Here is a 20,516-nt window from a genome sequence, read left to right as displayed (position 1 = left end):
GTCTTGCTCTGTTGCCAAGGCTGGAGTACAGTGGTATAACCACAGCTCACAGCAGCCTTGACCTCCCCAAGTTCAGGTAATCCTCCTGCCTCAGCCACCCTAGTAGCTGTGACTACAGGTGTGTATCACCATGTCCAGCTAATTTTTGTGTTTTTTTAGAGACAGGGTTTCACCACATTGCCCAGGCTGGTCTCAAACTCCTGGGCTCAAGTGATCCACCTGCCTCAGCCTCCCAAAGTGCAGGGATTACTGGCATGAGCCACCATGCCTGGCCTTAAGAAAATCATTTTGGCTGGAATTTGGAGGATGGGTTGTGAAGAGGACAGAGGTGTAAAGACCAGCATAGAGTTGTAACTATTCTAAACAGGAGATGGTGGTGGTCTGAAGTAAGGAAATGGCAGAGGAGAATGGAGAAAATAAAATAGGTTCAAGAAAAAAACAAGAGGGTAGAAGTGACAGAACTTGGGGATTGGTTACCTGTGTTAGGTGAGGAATGTACAGTTTTCCCTAGGGACAGTGTCTAGTCTAGAGTTAGAAGCAGATGTCTAGAACAGAGCTCTAGGGAGGAAATGAAGACACTGAGAAGAAGTAGCAAGAAAAGCAAGTGGGAAACCAGGACAGTTGTAGTGTTGGGAGAGCTTTTCAGTATGTGATTGTTTCACTACCAGCCAAAAAGTCAAGCAAGTCAAGTAAAAACTGAAAAGAGGTTTCTTACACTTCCTTGAAGTATGTTACAAAGTGGAGGCCCCAGTGAGAGCAATTTTGATGTAATGGATGCACTGCAGTGAGCAAGTGAGGAATGAGAAAGTAGATCTTGCAAGTATAGATGACTCACTGGAGAAGTTTGTAGCTAAGGGTTGCATCAAGAAAAGGGATTTTTAAAAGATTTTCTGAGATGGAGTTTCGCTCTTTTTGTCCAGGCTGGAGTGCAGTGGTGCGATCTTGGCTCACTGCAACCTCCACTTCCCAGATTCAAGCAATTCTCCTGCCTCAGCCTCCTGAGAAGCTAGGATTACAAGTGCATACACCACACCTGGCTGTTTTTTGCATTTTTAGTAGAGATGGGGTTTCATCACGTCGGTCAGGCTGGTCTCAAACTCCTGACCTCAGGTGATCTGCCCACCCCGGCCTCCCAAAGTGCTGGGATTACAGGCATGACCCACCACGCCTGGCCAAGGAAAGGGATTTTTTAAATTGTTATCATTGTCCTTTTGCTCTAATTGAAGACCCAAAACATGAATTGACTACTAAAAAGAAAAATCCTATAGAGAAGGAATTCAGGCTGCTGACAATGTGTCTGGATACTGGTGTTGAGAATTCCCAGAGCCTGAGCCCCAGCAGGCTATAGACTTTACAGCTGGACAAAACTTCATTTGCCCCCTGCTAAGGAGTCAGTCCTGCTACAGACAACCTTGGCAGTGTGTGGTGTCTCAGATAGTAGTTATTTGATGGACTAAACCTACCTTGTTTTTCTGATAGAGAAGATCTGTAAGTAATCCATTGAGAAACATGTTTTAGAGTCACAAAGACAGCAGGGATTCACCAGAACAGCTTTCATTTTTGAAAGATATTTTTGCTGGGTATAGAATTCTAGGTTGACATTTTTTTTTCCTTTTAGCACTTTAAAGATGTTATTCCATTTTCTCTGATAGTCATTTTTTCCAATGAAAAGTCAGCTATCATTCTTATTCTCATTCTCCTGTGTGTGATGTATCTTTCCATCCTCTCTGCTTTTAAGATTTTCTATATGGTAATGATTTTTCTTTTTTTCTCTTCTTTTCTTTCTTTTTTTTTTTTTTTAAGCAGTTTTACTATGACTTGCCTAGGTATGGTTTTCTTTTTCTTTGTATTTATCTTGCTTGGGATTCACTGAGCTTCCTGGTTCTTTGGGTTTGTTTGTTTGTTTGAGACAGAATCTCGCTCTGTTGCCCAGGCTGGAGTACAGTGGCATGATCTCGGCTCACTGCAACCTTTGCCTCCTGGGTTCAAGCAATTATTGTGCCTCAGCCTCCCAAGTAACTGGGACTACAGGCACTCACCACCATGCCCAGCTAATTCTTATATTTTTAGTAGAGACAGGGTTTTGCCATGTTGCCCAGTCTGGTCTAGAACTCCTGGCCTCAAGTGATCCATCTGCCTCAGCCTCCCAAAGTGTTCCCATCATGCCTGATCAGGGTTTGTTATTTTTTTAATCAAATTTTAGAACTTTGTAGCCAGTATTCTTCAAGTGTTTTTTTTTTTTTTTTTTGGTTCCATTCTTATGTTTCTTTCCTTCTGGAATTCTTATTACATGAATGTTAGACTGCCTGATGCAGTCCAACAGATATTGAGCCTCTCGGTGTTGTTTTCCAATCTAGGCTTTAGTCTGCAGGGCTTTAGTCTGGATTTGTCTTCAAATACACAGATCTTTTCTTTTGTTGTATCCAATATGCTGTTAATTCTGTCATACTGTTTCATTTCAGATATTGTGCTTTTGAATTCTAGAATATCATTTGTTTCTTTTTTAAGAGTTTCCTTCTTTCTCTTGAAATCCCCCATCTCTCCACTCATTGTATTCACATTTTCTTTTAGATTCTTTAACATATTTTATACTTTTTAAAGAAAAACATGGCTGGGCACAGTGACTCACACCTGTAGTCCCAGCACTTTGGGAGGCCAAGGTGGGCAGATCACCGGAGGTCAGCAGTTTGAGACCAGCCTGACCAACATGGAGAAACCCTGTCTCTACTAAAAATACAAAATTAGCCGGGCATGGTGGCGCATGCCTGTAGTCCCAGCTACTTGGGAGGCTGAGGCAGGAGAATCACTTGAGCTTGGGAGGTGGAGGTTACGGTGAGCTGAGATCGTGCCATTGCACTCCAGCCTGGGCAACAAGAGCGAAACTCCATCTCAACAAGCAAACAAACAAACAAACAAAAAATCAAAAGAAAAATAGTACTGAACACATCCTTTTCCTCCTAGGATAAGTATCTTGTTATGTGGTGACAAAACAAAAGTTTAGTTTTCATAATAAAAGTTTTGTTAAGAAGTTGCTGTATATCTGTATATCTTCTGTCTTCTTTGTGGAGTGTCTGTTCAGATCTTTTGCCCATTTTTTAATTGGGTTGTTTGTTTTCTCATTGTTGAGTTTTAAGAGTTCTTGTATATGTTGAGTACAAGTCCCATATCAGATATATATCTTGCAAAATATTTTCTCCCAATCTGTGGGAGTAAATTGAGTTATTTTCTTATTGTTGAGGTTTAAGAGTTTTTTTGTTTATTTTAAATATAAGTGCTTTATTAGATATGTGTTTTATAAATATTTTCTCCCAGTCTCCTTGTTCTCTAAATGTTATCTGTTCAGAGCAGAAGTTTTACATTTTATTATTATTTTTTTCGTGATCACCTATTACCATCATGTCCTGCACTAGTGTTTCAGGTTTATTTTTAAATGTCCTTTGCTGGGAGGAAGGGTCCATTCAGTCGGTTTGGAGCTTAGAATTTTATTTTTGGCTTACAATCCAGTATGTAGATGGTTTGCTGATAGCCTAAGAATCAAAAGAGCAATGCAAAATTGATACTTTGGCTTTGTTAGAATTCCTCACCTCACAGGGACTTCAGACCTCACTGGACAAATTGTAATATTGTCAAACCGAGGTAAAATATTTAGGACATTTGTCACTGAGTGTCATAAAATGTTATAATCTAGGAGTTAGCTAATTTTGCAGATGAAATGGCAAAAAGAAATATAACTTAGACAATTTGGGGGAGTAGTAGGATATTTTCCACAGTGGAGTCCAGGGTCAAAGGCAAAATTACAACAAATTTAGTTTAAATACCTCGGTTGGCTTTATTATGAGCCTAGAATTGGGCAACACTTCATTCTATAAAATAGAACAAGTGTTCTAACAAGCTGAGCTGAAGGGATTGGCTTTATAGAGAGAAGGGATGAAGAAAAAAAGTTTTGAATTTTAATGAAGTCCAACTTAATGATTTTTTTCTTTCATAGATCATACCATTGATATTGTATCCAAAAACTCAGTGCCAAAGCCCAAGGTCTTTAGATTTTCTTATATGTTGTCTTCTAGAAGTTTTTTAGTCTTATGTTTTGCATTTAGACCTATGATCCATTTTGAGTTAATTTTTGTGAAAGATATAAGGTCAGTGCCTAGATCCATTTTTCATTGTTGTTATTGCATGTGAATGTCCAGTTTTCCCAGCATCATTTGTTAAAAAGACCATCTTTTCTCTACTGAATTGCTTTTGCTCCTTTGTCAAGGATCAAATCACTATACTTGCGTGGGTCTATTTCTGGGATCTGTGTTCTGTTCCATTGATCTATTTGTTTATTTTTTCACCAATTGCACATGGTCTTGATTATTTTAGCTTTACATTAGGTCTTGAAGTCTGATAGTTTTAGTCTTTCAATGTTGTTCTTCTTTGGTATTATATTAATTGTTCTGGCCTTTTACCTTTCCATATAAACTTTAGAATCAGTTTGTTGATATCCATAAAAAACTTGCTGGGATTGTGATTGGGGTTGCATTGAATCTATAGATCAAGTTGGGAAGAACTGACATCTTGACATTATTGAGTTCTTCTATATATGAACATGAAATATTTCTCCATTTATTTAGATCTTTGATTTCTCTTCTTTATATAGACTTTTTACATATCCTGTTAGATACCTTTCTAAGTTATTCATTTTTAGATGGTACTAACATAAGTAGTATTTGTGTTTTAGTTTCAAGTTCCAGTTATTATGTAGGAAAGCAATGGACTTTTATATATTAACCTTGTATCCTGCAACCTTGCTATAATCATTTATTAATCCCAGGAGGATTTTTTTGGTGAGTTCCTTGGGATTTTTTACATAGAGAGTTACACCATCTATGAGGAAAAATGGTTTTATCTCTTTCTTCCCAGTCGCTATATGTTTTCTGTTTCTTGTCTTATTGCATTATCTAGGACTTCCATTATGATATAAGAGTGATGGAAGAAAATATCTTTGCCCTTTTTCTGATCTTAGGAGGAAATCAGCTATTTTCTCACCAGTAAGTCTAATGTTAGCTGTAGGGTTTTTAAAAAAATATGTTCTTTATCAAGTTGAGGAGCTTCCCTTCTATTTCTACTTTGCTAAGGTTTTTTTTTTTTTTTTTTTTTTAAGTCACAAATGAGTGTTGGATTTTTTTCATTACTGATTTAGTTTCTTAAATAGACTATGGGCCCTTTGCACGTTTTAAACTGGGTTATGTACCCTTTTATTGTTGAGTTGTAAGAGTTTTTTATGTATTTAGATATAAGTACCTTATCAGATGAATGATGTGCAAATATTTTCTACCATTTTGTGGGTTGTCTTTTTACTTTCTTGATGGTGTCCTTTGAAGCAAAAAAGTTTTTAATTTTGATGAAGTCTAATTTGTCTTCTTTTTGAGGTAGGATCTTGCTCTGTTGCCCTGGCTGAAGGGCAGTGACATGATCATAGCTTACTGCAGCCTTGAACTCCTGGGCTTAAGCCATCCTCCTCCCTCAGCCTCCCAAATAGCTAGCTAGGACTACAGGTGTGTGACACAATTCCTGGTTACTTTTTGAGTTTTTTATTGGAGACAGTGTGTAGTAGTCTGTTTTCACACTGCTATGAAGAACTTCCCTGAGACTGGGTAATTTATAAATGAGGTTTAATTGACTCACAGTTCTGCATGGATAGGGAGGCCTCAGGGAACTTACAATCATGGTGGAAGGTGAAGGGGAAGCAGGCACCTTCTTCACAAGGTGGCAGGACAGAGAGAGACAGCAGAGGAAACTACCTGTTATAAAACCATCAGATCTTGTGGGAACTCACTCACCATCATGAGAACCACATGGGGGAAACCGCACCCATGAACCAATCACCTCCCACCAGGTCCCTCCTCTGACATGTGGGGATAAAATTGCATTACAATTTGAGATGAGATTTAAGTGGGGACACAGCCACACAGCCAAACCATATCATGGGGTCTCACTATTTTGCCCTGGCTGATCTCAAATTCCTGGCCTCAAGCAATTCTCTCATCTTGGCCTCCCAAGATAAGTTGATTTTTAGTTTGTTTGTTTGTTTTTTTCCTCCAAAACAGAGTCTTGCTCTGTCACCCAGGCTGGAGTGCAGTGGCCCAATTTCAGCTCACTGCAGCCTCCTCCCGCTGGGTTCATGCCATTCTCCTGCCTCGGCCTCCTGAGTAGCTGGGACTGCAGGCGCCCACCACCGTGCCTGTCTAATTTTTTGTATTTTTAGTGGAGACGGGGTTTCACCGTGTTAGTCAGGATGGTCTGGATCTCCTGACCTCGTGATCCATCTGCCTTGGCCTCCCAAAGTGCTGGGATTACAGGCGTGAGCCACTGCACCTGGCCTTTTAGTTTGTTTGTTTGTTTTTTGTGTGTGTGTGCTTTTGGTGGCATATCTAAGAAAGCATTGCCTGATCCAAGGTCAGAAATATTTAATTGTATGTTTTTCTTGTAAGTGTTTTATGGTTTTAACTCTTACATTTAGGACTCTGATCCATTTGAAGTTAATTTTTGTATATGGTATGAAGTTGTTCAACTTTATTCTTTTACATGTGGATGTCTAGTTAACTCAAAACATATTGATACCTTTTAAAGCCCTTGTCTACTAATTCTAATATTGAAATCATCTGTGGATCTGTTTGTATTGACCAATTTTTCTCCTAACCATGGATTATATTTTCCTATTCCCTCACATGTGTAGTATTTTATTGTAAACAGAACCTTGTGTGTGATTCATTGTGGAAACCCCAGATATTTTATACATTTTTCTTATTTTTTTATGTTTATAGCTTTAGGGGGTACAAGTGCAGGTTTGTTACATGGATATATTACATAGTGATGAAGTCTGGGCTTTTAGTGTAACCATCACCCAAGTAGTCTAAATTGTACCCATTCGGTAGTTTCCCTCATCCCCTCCTACCTCCCCACCTTTTCAAGTCTCCAAAGTCTATTATTCCACTCTCTATGTCCATGTGTACACATTATTTAGCTTCTATTTATAAGCGAGAACATGCAGTATTTAACTTTCTGTTTCTGAGTTATTCCACTTATGATAATGGACTCCAGTTCCATCTATATTGCTGCAAAAGACATGATTTTTTATGATGGTTGAGTAGTATTCCATTGTGCATATATATATACATATATACGTGTATATATACACGTATATATGTATATATGTGTGTGTGTGTATATATATATATGTATATACACCCCATTTTCTTTATTCAGTCTTCCATTGATAGACACTTAGGTTGTAGATTTTTTTTTTGCCTTCTTGTGAAGAATATTGAGTGTTGTTCTAGCAGGCAGTTAAATTCAGGCAGATCACCTTGACCCTGTGGCAGCTAGATAAGTTTTGTTTGGGCAGGTATATTTAAATTTTGCTCTTAGTCATAGAGTTAATCTCTTAGTGTTAGGATGTAATTTTTACTGCTAAGATGTGGTCTTCCAGGTGTTTCACTGGAAATTCCAAATGCTTACCAAACCCCTCTAACTTTGCATGACTTGAGTTCCAAACTTTGTTTCCCCAACAGTGGGCAGGAGCTGAATCTCTGCTCAACTCTGAGCTTTTCAGCTTTCCAGCTGTTTATATCTACATTTATATCTATATGTATTTATATCTATATTATTATACAGACTTCTTTGCTTGGAGTCTTACCTGCTTCTGTGCATTTCAGTGACCTGCCAAGTTTTTGAAGGGAATTTATATGTAAATTTTTGGGGCTGCCCCTTTATGGCTTCCCTAATTCTGAGATTTTTCTCTGTCCACTTCCGGCATCTCTGGCAGTCTCAAACTCTACTCTCCATTTCTTTGGACAAATAAGACTCTGGATTTGAGCTCGAGTTCTCTCTGCCCCATGATGTGCAGAGTGAGAACTGTCCTCGGCCACACTGACTTGTACGAACCCAGTACCCAGTGTGGTTCCCGTACTCCAAAGCTTGAATCCCTTCCAGTCTCTGTCTGCTTTTTATATTGCTCTCCAGTGCCTTCAAACAGTTGTTTTGAAATATTTTGTTTGGTGTTTATTATCATTATTAGCAGGAGCCTTAGTTCAATATAAGCTACCCCACTTTTGTCAGAAGCCAGAAGGAGTAGACTAAGGAATCTGGACTTGATTCTGCAGGCTGGGATATTTTAAATGGGGTGATAGTCTGATGAGTTTATACTTTTGGGAGAATAGTACAGGGGTGGCTTGGTATTAGGATGGGTTGCTGAGGGGAAAGTCAGGAAACAAGGGAAGTAGGAGTAGTTCAAGAGAGAGGGGACAAAGGCCTTAGTTAGGGGAGAAAGGCAGTAGAAATTGAAAAGGATGGCCACATGGGAGAGATAAAAAGGAAGATCAGAATTCTTAGATTACTACCACGCCATCCCAGAGAATGTGGCCCAATTACACTTCATTCCAGGGTGTGTCTGTGTGGAGGCCTAGAGCATTTTCTCCCCTGATGTTCTGAAGAATGACCTGATTGAATCCTGGGTCACTCTTGATCTGCAGGTCTCCCCGGCTCACTTGAGGGCCATTTGACCTTCAGCCTGAGTCAGTTGTGGAACAGCCCACTTGCTTCCAGCTTCAAGATCTGGAGCAGAACTGGACATAAGCTGGGGAAGGATAGGGAGAAGGCTACAAATGCAGGCTGTACCACCTGGACATGCCTCTGTATCTGCCACCGGGGCCTATTCTTCCTGGTGTTGGGCAGTGTTTTTCCTGGACCTTTTCTACCATCTGTGTTGCTTTCTGTTTCAACAGGTCAAATGGATGATGTACTGGATTATATTTGCACTTTTCACCACAGCAGAGACATTCACAGACATCTTCCTTTCTTGGTAAGTACTCCAGGAGTTGGGATGTTTCTGAGGACGATTTTGCTTAGTGTCACTCAGGGGGAGGTGGGAAAGGGCTGAACCTAGCCTCAAACCTCACCTCAGGTCAGAGACGCAAGTGCAGGGATGTTAACTGGAGCATTTTCAATAGATTAGTCTACAAAGTTGTTCTACAAGTAAATATTTATTGAATGACCTTATAAAGAGCAGTTATTGTTCTAAGCCCTGGGGATATAGTCATGGACAGGACAGATACACATCCTCAATTAATGGAGTTGGTAAAGAAGCATTCATATGTTAAAAAAGAAAAGGAACGAAAGAAACAACGCACAAAAATGCACAGGAAAAACTGAGTTTCCTTCTCACTCAATTAATTGTCAACTAATCACTATTCACAGTTGTGTATCCTCTTAAACTAATATATGGCCTGGGCGTGGTGGCTCATGCCTATAATCCCAGCACTTTGGGAGGCTGAGGCGGGTGGATCACCTGAGGTCAGGATTTTGAGACCAGCCTGGCTAACATGGCTAAAACCCATTTCTACTAAAAAAAATACAAAAAAATAATTAGCTAGGCATGGTGGTGCGTGCCTGTAGTCCCAGCTACTTGGGAGGCTGAGGCAGGAGAATCACTTGAACCTGGGAGGTGGAGGTTGCAGTGAGCCAAGATTGCATCATTACACTCCAGCCTGGGTGACAGAGCAAGACTCTGTCTCGAAAAAAAAAACACACACAAAAAACAAAAAACTAATATATGTGTGTGTGTGTATATACACACATTTTACACACACTTCTTGTTTAAAAAAGCAGTATTATTAGTATACATAAGAGTTCTCACTTTGCTTATTAAATTTATTTTGGAAATAGTTTTATATGAGCATAAATACATCTACCTATTTTTTAATGGCCACATAATATTTCATGGCATAGATGGAGCATAATTTATTTAAGTCATCCCCTTTTGATGGGCATTTAAGTTGATACCCATTTTTTTTCTTTAAAAGCAATGCAGCTATTTCCAGCAATGAAGCAATTAAAAGCAAGCTAGATCTTTGTATTGCTATATTGTGCCTTCTTAGGTGAAAGAAGCTGTAAATAATATATCGATTTCTGTTTGTATTTAAAGAGTTGAGTGTGTGCACATGTGAATGTGAATGTGTATTAAAAGTAGTGTGGAAAATATAGTTAACGAGGGTTATTTCTACGACTTGGGATCATAGGGTTGGTTTTGCATTTGCTGTATTGTGCAAATGTTTTAACCATGGTGAAGTGTCATCAGAGAAAGTAATAAAGATATTTCCACTTTGGAGAAAACAGGTTCTTACCCAAAAAGGATCAGTATGAAATTACCCTCTGGGATGTCCTAGGCGAAGGAATAGACCTGAATAGCACTCTCTGAAAGCTGTTTTGAGTCAATGGCCTTAATTATCTTAGTATGTACTTTCCCCCACAACATAGCTTTCACCTCCACTGAGAGAAATAGATGTCCCAGCCATTGTGGCCTCAAGCTGTAGTGAAGGAGTCTGGATTTCCTAATTCAATATGCTTGTGCCTTCGTGCCCTGCACTGTGCACAGATAATGCAGCAGACTCTGGATGGAGCTGAGTCTCCTTAAGTGGAGACAGAGCTTTCTGCTGAGCCATCCCTTGTCTTCCCGAGGCCTTGAGGCTGGCCCTGGAAGTCAGGCCATTGTGTACAGAGCTACGTCAGGAAACTCCTGTCTGATTCACAAAGATGAGAGTAGAGGCCGGCCCAGTCAAGACTGTGTAGTCAATTAAATAGCACCTCCTGCCATCCAGCCTTTCCTCCTTAACCAGGCCCTCTGTCTGGTGCTAGGGGCCTCTTCTGTCCCCCCTGTGTTAGTCTCACGAGCTCATTCCTGGGGATATTAGCATTTCAGCTTCACTGCTTTTTGCTGGGTGGAAATCCTATCTCATGATGGCTGTGTTCCTCCTGGGTAGCTGGAATATGCCCTTACCTGTGGCCCTGGAATTTTAGAGTTTCATATCTAGTAAGTGCTCAACAACTATTTCTGGAATTGATTTCATTTTGATTTTGGGAGGCATATTAGTTTTCTATTGCTGCCATAACAAATTACCACAAATTTAACAGCTTAAAACAGTACAAATGTATGATTCCACAGCTTCTATAAGTTGGAAGTTCAGGTGGAATCATCCTCTGCTTAGAATCTCACAAGACCAGAATCAAGCTGTGGGCCAGCCTTGTCTCTTATCTGAAGGTTCTGGAGAAGATTCCCCTTCCAGGACCATTCAGGTTGTTGGCAGAATTCAGTTCCTTATGATTGTAGGACTGAGGTCTCCATTTTCTTGACACATGCCACCACCTTCATCTTCAAGCCAATGATGGCATGTCGAGTCCTGCCCGTGCTTTGACTCTCTGTCTGCTTCTGCCACTAGTTAGGGAGGATCTCTGCTTTTGTTTTAAGGGCTCTTGTGATTAGGTTAGGCCTACCCCAATAATCCCGTATAATCTCCCTATCTTAAAGTCATCTGATCGGTAACCTTCATTACATCTGCAAAGTCACATTTGCCATGCAAAGTAACGTATTCTTGGGAGTTACACCAGGGAAGAAGAACTTGGCCAAAACTCTGCCGACCACAGGAGGACGTTTGCTACCTGGTGTGTTTGGAGCATGTATGCAGGTATGGGTAGAATTCCCCTCTCTTCCTGACGCATGTGGAGGCTTCTTCTGCTCCCTTATTTGGTCTCTTAGCTGGGGGTGTCCATGCAGTTTGTGGGTGGGAAGTGAGGGTCCTTTGCTCTTCTCCTGGTGGTCTGAGCTCTGCTTCTGCAGGAAAGAGGCTCCTCAGGAACCTTTCTGCCTGCTTTATCCCACAGCCTGATCATGCCCTCACCCTGCTTTCTCTTTTTCTCCCAACCTCCAGGTATCATAGATCCTAGTCTTCTTCTGGGAGGGTCCTCTCTCCTTCTTTCCTCTCACCCTGAGAACAGGCACAGGATGGGCCCATCAGGGAATGTAGGAATTTTGCTTCACTTCCAAGGACATGGGCACCATCTCCGCAGCTCTGAGCATTCTTTTCTATTCAAAAAGGTTAGGGGGAGAGTTTCTGTCATAAAATATGTTTTCTGTCTTCCTAGAAGCACCTTTAACTTCTGTTCTCTTCCAGAATTGGAGCCCCTTGTATGGACCCTCTTTTCCTCACTCTTCACTCACCCCCATTTCCCTCTTCCCACTTCTTCCCTAGGGCAGATCCCTTTTCATGGTTAACTTTGTAAAACTTTCCATCTTGATGAAAACAAAAATTATTTATGGTCCCAGAATAGATAAGATGGTGCCTTGTCTCACAGGTTGTAGAGGTGATTTCATTTAGTTTTTTTTTTTAATTATAAAATAATACAGGCTGGGCGTGGTGGCTCATGCCTGTAATCTCAGCACTTTGGGAGGCCGAGGCGGGCAGATCACTTGAGGCCAGGAGTTCGAGACCAGCCTGGCAAACATGGTGAAACCCCATTTCTACTAAAAAATACAAAAATTAGCTGGACGTGGTGGTGCAGCACCTGTTGTCCCAGCTATTCAGGAGGCTGAGGCAGGAGAATCGCTTGAACCTGGGAGGCGGAGGTTGCAGTGAGCCTAGATCGCATCACTGCACTCCAGCCTAGCGACAGAGCGAAACTCTGTCTCAAAAAAATAAAAATAAAAATAAAATAATACATACATCAGGAAAAATGAAATAGAAACAATACACTGAAGAGTAAGTGTCTCTCCTCTCCCAGACCCACAGTCTCCCCCCCTAGAAGTACCACTGTTTTTTTTTTTTTAGACGGAGTGCAGTGGTGTGATCTTGGCTCACTGCAATTTCTGCCTCCCAGGTTCAAGTGATTCTCCTGCCTCAGCATCCCGAGTAGCTGGGACTACAGGCATGTGTTACCATGCCTGGCTGATTTTTTGTATTTTCACCATGTTAGCCAGGATGGTCTCGATCTCCTGACCTTGTGACCCGCCCACCTCGGCCTCCCAAAGTGCTGGGATTACAAGCGTGAACCACCGTGCCTGGCAAGTAACACTGTTAAAAGTTACTTGTGTAACTTTTAATAAATACACATTTATTGCGTGTATTTTGGACAGTTTCATCCCATGTCTAACCCTCTTAGAACACATCTGCCCCTCTAGAGTGTCTGGGTGTTACATGGGGAGAGTGGGGAGAGGACAACTGCCCTGTGCTCCAGTGCTGTGCATATGCCTTGGAAAAGATGGAGGAAATGTGGTGGGTGCCTCTGGCCTTTTCAAATACATCTCAGAGGTCAGGGCTCTTCAAGGAGTTCTCATTACAAAATGAGTAAGGCCTTTCTCTGCCTCTCGAGGTAGGCTGGAAGAAGACTTGGTGGTGATTGTGTTGGTAGAGCCAAGGGACCCCAAGGCCTCTAGGAAACACCGGGTCTGAGTGGATCAGCCTATATTATCTTGTGATGCCTGGCAAGGACCTGGTTTTGTATGTGATGATTCCAGAGGCAGCAGGACTGTTCCCCTCCATCTCACGCCCCTGCACTTCAGTGACAGAGATTTTAAGGCTTTATGTGGGGAGGGCCTGGCTTTAAATCCAGAGTCAGCATACTTTTCTTTGTAAAGGGTCAGATAGTAAATGTTTCGAGCTTTCAGGCCATATGATCTTTATTGCAACTACTCAACTCTGCCATTAGCATGAAAGGAACCATAGACAATTAATAAATCATTGTGCATAACAGTGTTCTAATAAAACTTTATTTATAAAAACAGATGACAGGCTGGATTTGGCCCATGGGCCATGGGTTGTTGGGACCCCTGGATCCATTCTAGCAAGCAACAGAGACCCCTCTGACAGACTCAAGGAAAAGAAAACAATGACGCTCTGTTGGTAGATGCTGAAGTAACTCACAGAATAAAAGGAAAAGCGGAAACACTAAGACTCGGGGAAGGGAGGAGCCAGAGTGCCTCAGGAACCCTAGCACTGAAGCACTGATAGTTACTCCCCTCGGCACTGTTCACAAAGAGGTTCCCTTGTAGCTGGGCTGAAGCAGCTAAAGATCATAACCATCGTAAACATCCATTCATGGGGGCCTGAACCGGTGCTCATACACTCGTATGCAGCCGTTAAGATGAGTGAGATAGGCCAGGTGTGGTGGCTCATGCTTGTAATCCCAGGTGGGCAGATCACCTGAGGTCAGGAGTTCAAGACCAGCCTAGCCAACATGGTGAAACCCCCGTCTCTACTAAAAATACAAAAATTAGCTGGACATTGTGGTGCACGCCTGTAATCCCAGCTACTTGGGAGGCCAAGGCAGGAGAATTGCTTGAACCCAGAAGGTGGAGGTTGCAGTGAGCTGAGACCGCGCCATTGCATTTGCAGCCTGCGCAGCAGAGTGAAACTGTCTTAAAAAAAAAAAAAAAAGATGAGTGAGGTAGCTATCCCTGTAGTGGTATGAGATAGTCCCCAAGGCATACTGTTGATTGTGTGTACGTGCTGGGAGAAGCAAGATGTAGTAATGGGTGTATAGAATGCTTCTGTGTGTTGGGGGCAACTCAGGGAGTCAAATATACCTGCATGATGTATCCCTGGCCCTAGTCTACCTCTGGAAGGATATGCAAGTAACTGATAATGTTTTTGCTTTTAGAAAAGGGACCAGGGGTCAGGCGGGGGAAGGAGACTCTTTGTTGTATACTCCTTTGGACTTTTAGAATTTTTTTAAACTATATGCATGCATGACCTATTTTTTTAAAAAAGACATCTTTTATGTAATAAATAAAAGAGCCGCAGTGCGACAGATTATCTATGTGTCTTGTGTTCATGTCTGAGCTTGCTGGATTAATTTCCTTTCCCCTTGGGGCTGGTGAATACTTGTTTTCAAAACAAAATTTCCTGTGTTATTAATCACCAGAGTGTTCAAATGTGGGAGAATCATACCTCTGTTCTTCAGCCTCTCTCTTTTCTGGCTGTGAAACATTAAACAATCTTGCCACGAAAGTGCCCACTAATTGCTGAGGGAATATTCAGGAAGCACCCACCAGAGGCAGAAGGCAGGGGGCCAGGAGACCTTGGTGAGGAAAGGAGGCGTGGGTGGGGCTGCTGACTGGGGAATGGGGGTGTCTGTGTGAGAGTTAAGGGCCCTCCAATGACTTGCTGGTTTTGATTTTCTGACCGCTTATCTGGGGAGGATGCCTGGAAAGGACTTTCTGATCTCTAAGACTAGGACAGGTGACTGTCTCATCTCATAGCATCAGGTTTTAAGGATACCTGGGATTTGTTTTAAGCGAGTGTGGGTAAGACACAGACATGGAAATAATGTCACGAAGGGAGAAGTTTCTTTGCTCACAGATTCCTAGAAACAGGAGGCACAGCACACCATGCAGAGCCACAATGGGGGCCACTCAGGGTCTGTCAGGAGAAGAGGGAGGAACCAGGGTGAGGGCGGCCTTTATCGTGTTCCACATTAAAGGAAGGAAAGGGCAAAGCAGGGTGGGCAGGCTTGGGCTCAGCTGGTTTGAATAATCTCAGTGGGCTCTGGGGTGTATGGGGCTGTCTCTGGTTGTCTAGCCCTGGCCCTGGGGTGATTGAGGCAGATGGATGGTGTCCTGGAATGTGAGAGTCCATTAGAGGCAGTGGCTGGAGCCTGGGCCCATGGATTGGTTGGTTTGCATGTGAAAGGTGTGTTGCAGGTGAGTTCTTTACTGTCTCTAGCAATTGGCTCACCTTGGGAGGGGCAGTTCCTCCAGAGTCAGCAAGGCCCCAAAGTACATCAGAATACAGAAAATAAAAAATAAACCATAAACGCATGGTTACTACACCTCCGGACTGCCAAATATGATTGCTCAGGTTGTTCACAGCAAAAGATATCTGGCCAAGCAGGTGAATTGGGCTGAAATCCAGACCAAGCTCTGTGGTTCATGTGGCCACAGAACTGCTTCCAGTTGAAGAGGCCAGTTTTCTTCTAATACATTCAAAGGCACCATGTGGGCTAGCACTATGGCGCTTGTCTCAGATTTCTGGTCTATATTATTTGTGATTATTTTATAAATCTCTGTTTCCCTGACTGGACCCTTAGTTCCAAGGATGCCAGAATCTTGTCTGTGTTTCCCACTGGACCAGAAGCTCCATGAGGGCAGGAATCAGGTCTTCTTTGCTCACCGTTGCCTCTCTGTACCTCCTTGTACCTGGTGCTTGGTACAAGCTGGCACATACAGGGACTGGGTGCCTGTGGGGGGACAAATAAATGAGCAGGCTTGAGGGTATACAGGACCGCAAACTCCAGAATTACGTGTTATCTGCACCGTGGACTCTTCTATTTCTTGGCACTAAGAAGATCAAAATCTGTTTGCCTGCCATTGACTTGAGTAGGGTGAGTAGCATTCTCCTTCCTGCCAAGAGCTGGGCTCTTGTCCCTGCCTCTATTTGGGCCAAGAAGGCAGCCAAGAAAGAGAGGCTTTCATTCTCAGTCTAGAGATTTTTTGTCAACTCTTCCCTGCTGTAATTCCCCCTGGTGTTTGTCCCTTCTTGGATGTGACTGAAGAGTGAGCGACTGGGTGTACAGCATAGAAGAGATCCCCTGAGCCTGTAGGCTGTGGCTGGAGCCCTGGCTCCAATCTAAATGAGCACAGCCCAGCAGGAAGCTCCAGCCTATGCCAGGCAGGCCATGGGGGTGATTGCTGGAGAGAACCTGTGTTCCTGGTTTGCTTTGGCAACAAAAGAAAACATGAACTGGTTTTCAAAGAGAGGCGTTGGGGTTGTACTGTGTGTGTGCAAGTGTGTGCCCTCGCCTTCATAGGTGGAGGACAGAGAAATCTGGGAAACTTGCAGCCACATGCAAGCAGGAGAGGCGTCCTTGCCGCCCACCGGGTCTCATCCTTCAAAAGGGCAGTGTTGCTGAGAACCTAACAGAACTTGTTTTCATCTCTCTTTCCAGGTTTCCATTCTATTATGAACTAAAAATAGCATTTGTAGCCTGGCTGCTGTCTCCCTACACAAAAGGCTCCAGCCTCCTGTACAGGAAGTTTGTACATCCCACACTATCTTCAAAAGAAAAGGTAATATATGCTGCTGTGTCTTTCATTCTTTCTAGCAAGTGAGAAAATAAGTAATAAATAAAAAGGGATGATCTTATTGCAAGAGACTTCTCATTTGGCTCTCATTTGCCTCCAGCAAGTCATTCCTCCTAATCGTTTTTTTTAAATGTATTTCTGAGACGTGTTTAGAAATAGTGGTGAAGTTCTCTATAAGATGTTATTTGTCATTTTGTACTGGAAAACATTTCATAAATTGAAACAAAAGAAAGAAAAAATTCACTCACAATTTAACCATGCAAACTGAATTTCCTTTCTTTTGTCATGCTTAGCCCCTGTCCTTTTATAGACATGATTTTTACATAGACTATTTTAAATCTTACCTGGAAGCCAGGTGTGGTGGTGCATGCCTGTAATCCCAGCTACTCAGGGGTATAAGGTGGGAGAATCACTTGAGCCCAGAAGTTCAAAGCCAGCCTGGGCAACCTAGAGAGTCCCCATCTCTTAAAAAAAGAAAGAAAGATTAAAATTTCATGTAGAATTTTTTTTTTAAAAAATGACTTAACATAAATAAAATATTTGTATCCTGAGATCTTAAATGTGTTTGCACACAAATCCATTTCTACTTGGTCTTCGTAATACCCATGATGATGTTCCCTTACTGCTAGATATTTAGATTGTCTCTACTTTTTCCTGATATAGATAGTTCTGCAGTGAGCACTACCATTCCTGGAGTTTAGTTGCTTCCTTTGATTGTCTTAGAATTAATTCCCAAGAGCAGGATTATTGAGTCAAGCGATTCCAACATTGTATCATTTGTTAACTATATTACTAACTATTGTAGTCTCACCTTAAAACTTGAACGATGGTGTATACTGGTAGGTTGAACAGCTGGCATGGTATTCTACTAAATACAAATAGCAGCATAAAAAAAAAATAGGAGCATCATAGGTGGCTTGATAGATTAATGTCTATTGTTTCTGAAAGTTGAATTCTTTGGACTAGAAAGGGGAAGGCTTTGGGAAACATGTCAGTTGAATGAGCAGGCTACTGTACAAGTTTCTGAAAATCTCTTTAGGAACTAGGACCGCAGCACTTCCTGTCTCAGAAGGGTGGATTTTGAGGAACGGATCCCTGTCTTGACCTGGTTATCAAATCTCTACTCGTCCTGCTTCCCTTTCCCCCAAATGCTGGGCTTCCCCTGAAGCTGCCAATGTAACTTCCATTGAAGTGAAGGTGACTGACTCTTAAGAGTTGCCAAGAATCACTTCCAAAGGGGTGGTGGTGGGGGACAGGCGGGTCACAGTTAGAGGGCCTGCTGCTGTGACTTCCTGGGGAAGCCTTCCACAGGGAATCCAGCAGGAGGTTGCTTGCACACCTCAAAGCAATGGAAATACACTAATGCATGGAACTTGACTAAGGCCGAATGTCATTGTCTTTATCAAACTCTGAAATGAGCAGCTGTGATGAAAAACAGCTTATTTTTTTGGGACGGAGTCTTGCTCTATTGCCCAGGCTGGAGTGCGGTGGCACAATCTCGGCTCACTGCAACCTCCGCCTCCTGGGTTCCAGCAATTCTGCTGCCTCAGCCTCCCGGGTAGATGGGACTATACGCACGTGCCACCATGCCCGGCTCATTTTGTATTTTTAGTAGAGATGGGGTTTTACCATGTTGGCCAGGCTGGTCTCAAACTCCTGACCTCAGGTGATACACCCACCTCGGTCTCCCAAAGTGTTGGGGTTACAGGCGTGAGCCACCACACCCAGCCGACAAACAGCCATTTTCTTAAAACAATGACGACAACAAAACACTCCCAAACAAACAAAAAGAATACACCAAAGTTAATCCAAATTTGAACTAAACCAATATTGTACTTCGCTTTGGTCCCTGAAGAAGACCTCAATCCTGTTTTCCATCCCACCTTTACCTTGTTGCATGACACTGGATGACTTCTAATTTCTGATTTTATTTGAATATCTGTAAAACAATCTCCCTTATCCAGTAATACTCATTTCTTTCGGCTTTGTAATACCTCCCATCAATATACAAATGGGGTGATATTTGATTTTAGAATTAAATAACTATAGAATAACAGAATTTTAGAACTGCAAGGGATCAACCCTATCAAGATAATGAAGATGACATGGCTATCATTTATTGAAACTAGCCACTGTGTTAGATGTTTTACTGGAATTACCTCATTTAATCCTCACCACGCTCCGCAAGTTGGGTATTATCATTATCCTCATTTTATCCTAAAACTGTGTGTAGAGAGGCTAAGTACTTGCCGAGGTCTGACAGTCAGGTGGGGTAGGTCTGAGGCTAGAAGCTCGGTCCTGGGCATTCTCTCTACCCTGGGTGCTTTCAGTGTCTGGTGAGTGGCTGTGTGTAGAACGGCAGGCAGGGCTGTCCACATCCAGAACCTCCTAGAGCCCCTGGGAGGTTAGAGGGCTTTAGAAACAATCTCAGGGCATCGCTGGATCCATAAGTTGCAGTGTTTTCAGAGTTCCGTTTTCTACTCTCCTGTATCTCTGCTCTCCACTCTGCACACACACCCTCAAAGTGCCTACAGCTTTTCAGGCCCAGCAACAACAAGGATTGGGCAAGCTGCCAAGCCCAATGCTCAGAGGAAAGGAAAGAAAACAGAGATGTATTTGAACCTTCCAACTCAGTGTGCCTCTGTTTTTCCTTTGACAGGAAATCGATGATTGTCTGGTCCAAGCAAAAGACCGAAGTTATGATGCCCTTGTACACTTTGGGAAGCGGGGTTTGAACGTGGCCGCCACAGCGGCTGTGATGGCTGCTTCCAAGGTACTGTGCTGGAAGTACCACAACTACACGAGTCTCAGTCCCTCTAGTTTGCCCTGCTCATCACCTGTGCAACCACACAAAACAGGCTAAAGACCAATCAGTGGTTTTTCACCTTTTGGGGGTCCTTTTGAAGATCTGATGGAAAAAAATCTTGCCCCAGAAAATTCTCACCCCCAACACACATGTCCACACATTTGCAATATCAAGAGTTTCCCAGAGCCCCTGAAGCTCATCTGTGGGTCCCAGGTTAAGAATTTCTAACTTATTCAACCCCACTGGAAACAAGAAAATAATAGAATTTCTAACTTACTTGGCACTTAGGCCTGGGAGAAACAGAAGAGGGCAGGGGAGAGAGGGAGAGAGTGCTTCTCTGCAGTTTCCTAGGGTGCACTGGGAGAGTGAGCTAAATGCAATGGACAGGTGGAGAGACTACCTGAGCAAGCGGGTGGACTCACTCACGCCCATGTGGCCCAGCAGATCCAGGGGAAGGAACCCAGGTCCCAGAATAAGTTGAGTGGTCTAGACATAGTGGTCCAGACATGGAGGTCAGTAATGTGCCAAGCCATAACAACTGAGGTAGAGGAGGTTTGAAATAAACATCGGTCTGTGGGATGTTGTGGTGTGAGCATTACTTCTTTCTCTATTCTCTCCAGCCCTTTTCAAAACTGTGTTTCTTCCTAGCATCTTCTCACATCACCTTCTCGTTGTTGTCGTCAATTTATCATTATTTATGTAGACCCGAAAAGTTAAATTGGTCAGATATTTCCTCTCATGTGAAATCAGCAGATCATCCTAGTGTTCCCCAGGGACAAGCCCAACAACCATATGTGAAGTAGAGACCTACATTCG

The 20,516-nt window shown here is 42.5% G+C and overlaps 1 protein-coding gene across 2 annotated transcripts in view; it reads left to right on the top strand.

Annotated features, from left to right (window-relative positions):
• The window catches only part of REEP1 (receptor accessory protein 1), a 122,610-nt gene that overhangs the window by 63,734 nt on the left and 38,360 nt on the right, over positions 1–20,516 (top strand). For both annotated transcript variants that reach the window (XM_030827562.1, XM_003268770.3), the window contains exons 3-5: positions 8,769–8,845; positions 16,759–16,879; positions 19,554–19,667. In XM_030827562.1, coding sequence (XP_030683422.1) covers positions 8,769–8,845; positions 16,759–16,879; positions 19,554–19,667 — 312 coding nt within the window. The remainder of the gene's footprint in view (positions 1–8,768; positions 8,846–16,758; positions 16,880–19,553; positions 19,668–20,516) is intronic.

This window comes from Nomascus leucogenys, chromosome 14 (genome assembly GCF_006542625.1).
Source record: "Nomascus leucogenys isolate Asia chromosome 14, Asia_NLE_v1, whole genome shotgun sequence".
NCBI classification, from domain to species: domain Eukaryota; kingdom Metazoa; phylum Chordata; class Mammalia; order Primates; family Hylobatidae; genus Nomascus; species Nomascus leucogenys.
This window is presented reverse-complemented; position numbering and strand designations above follow the sequence as displayed.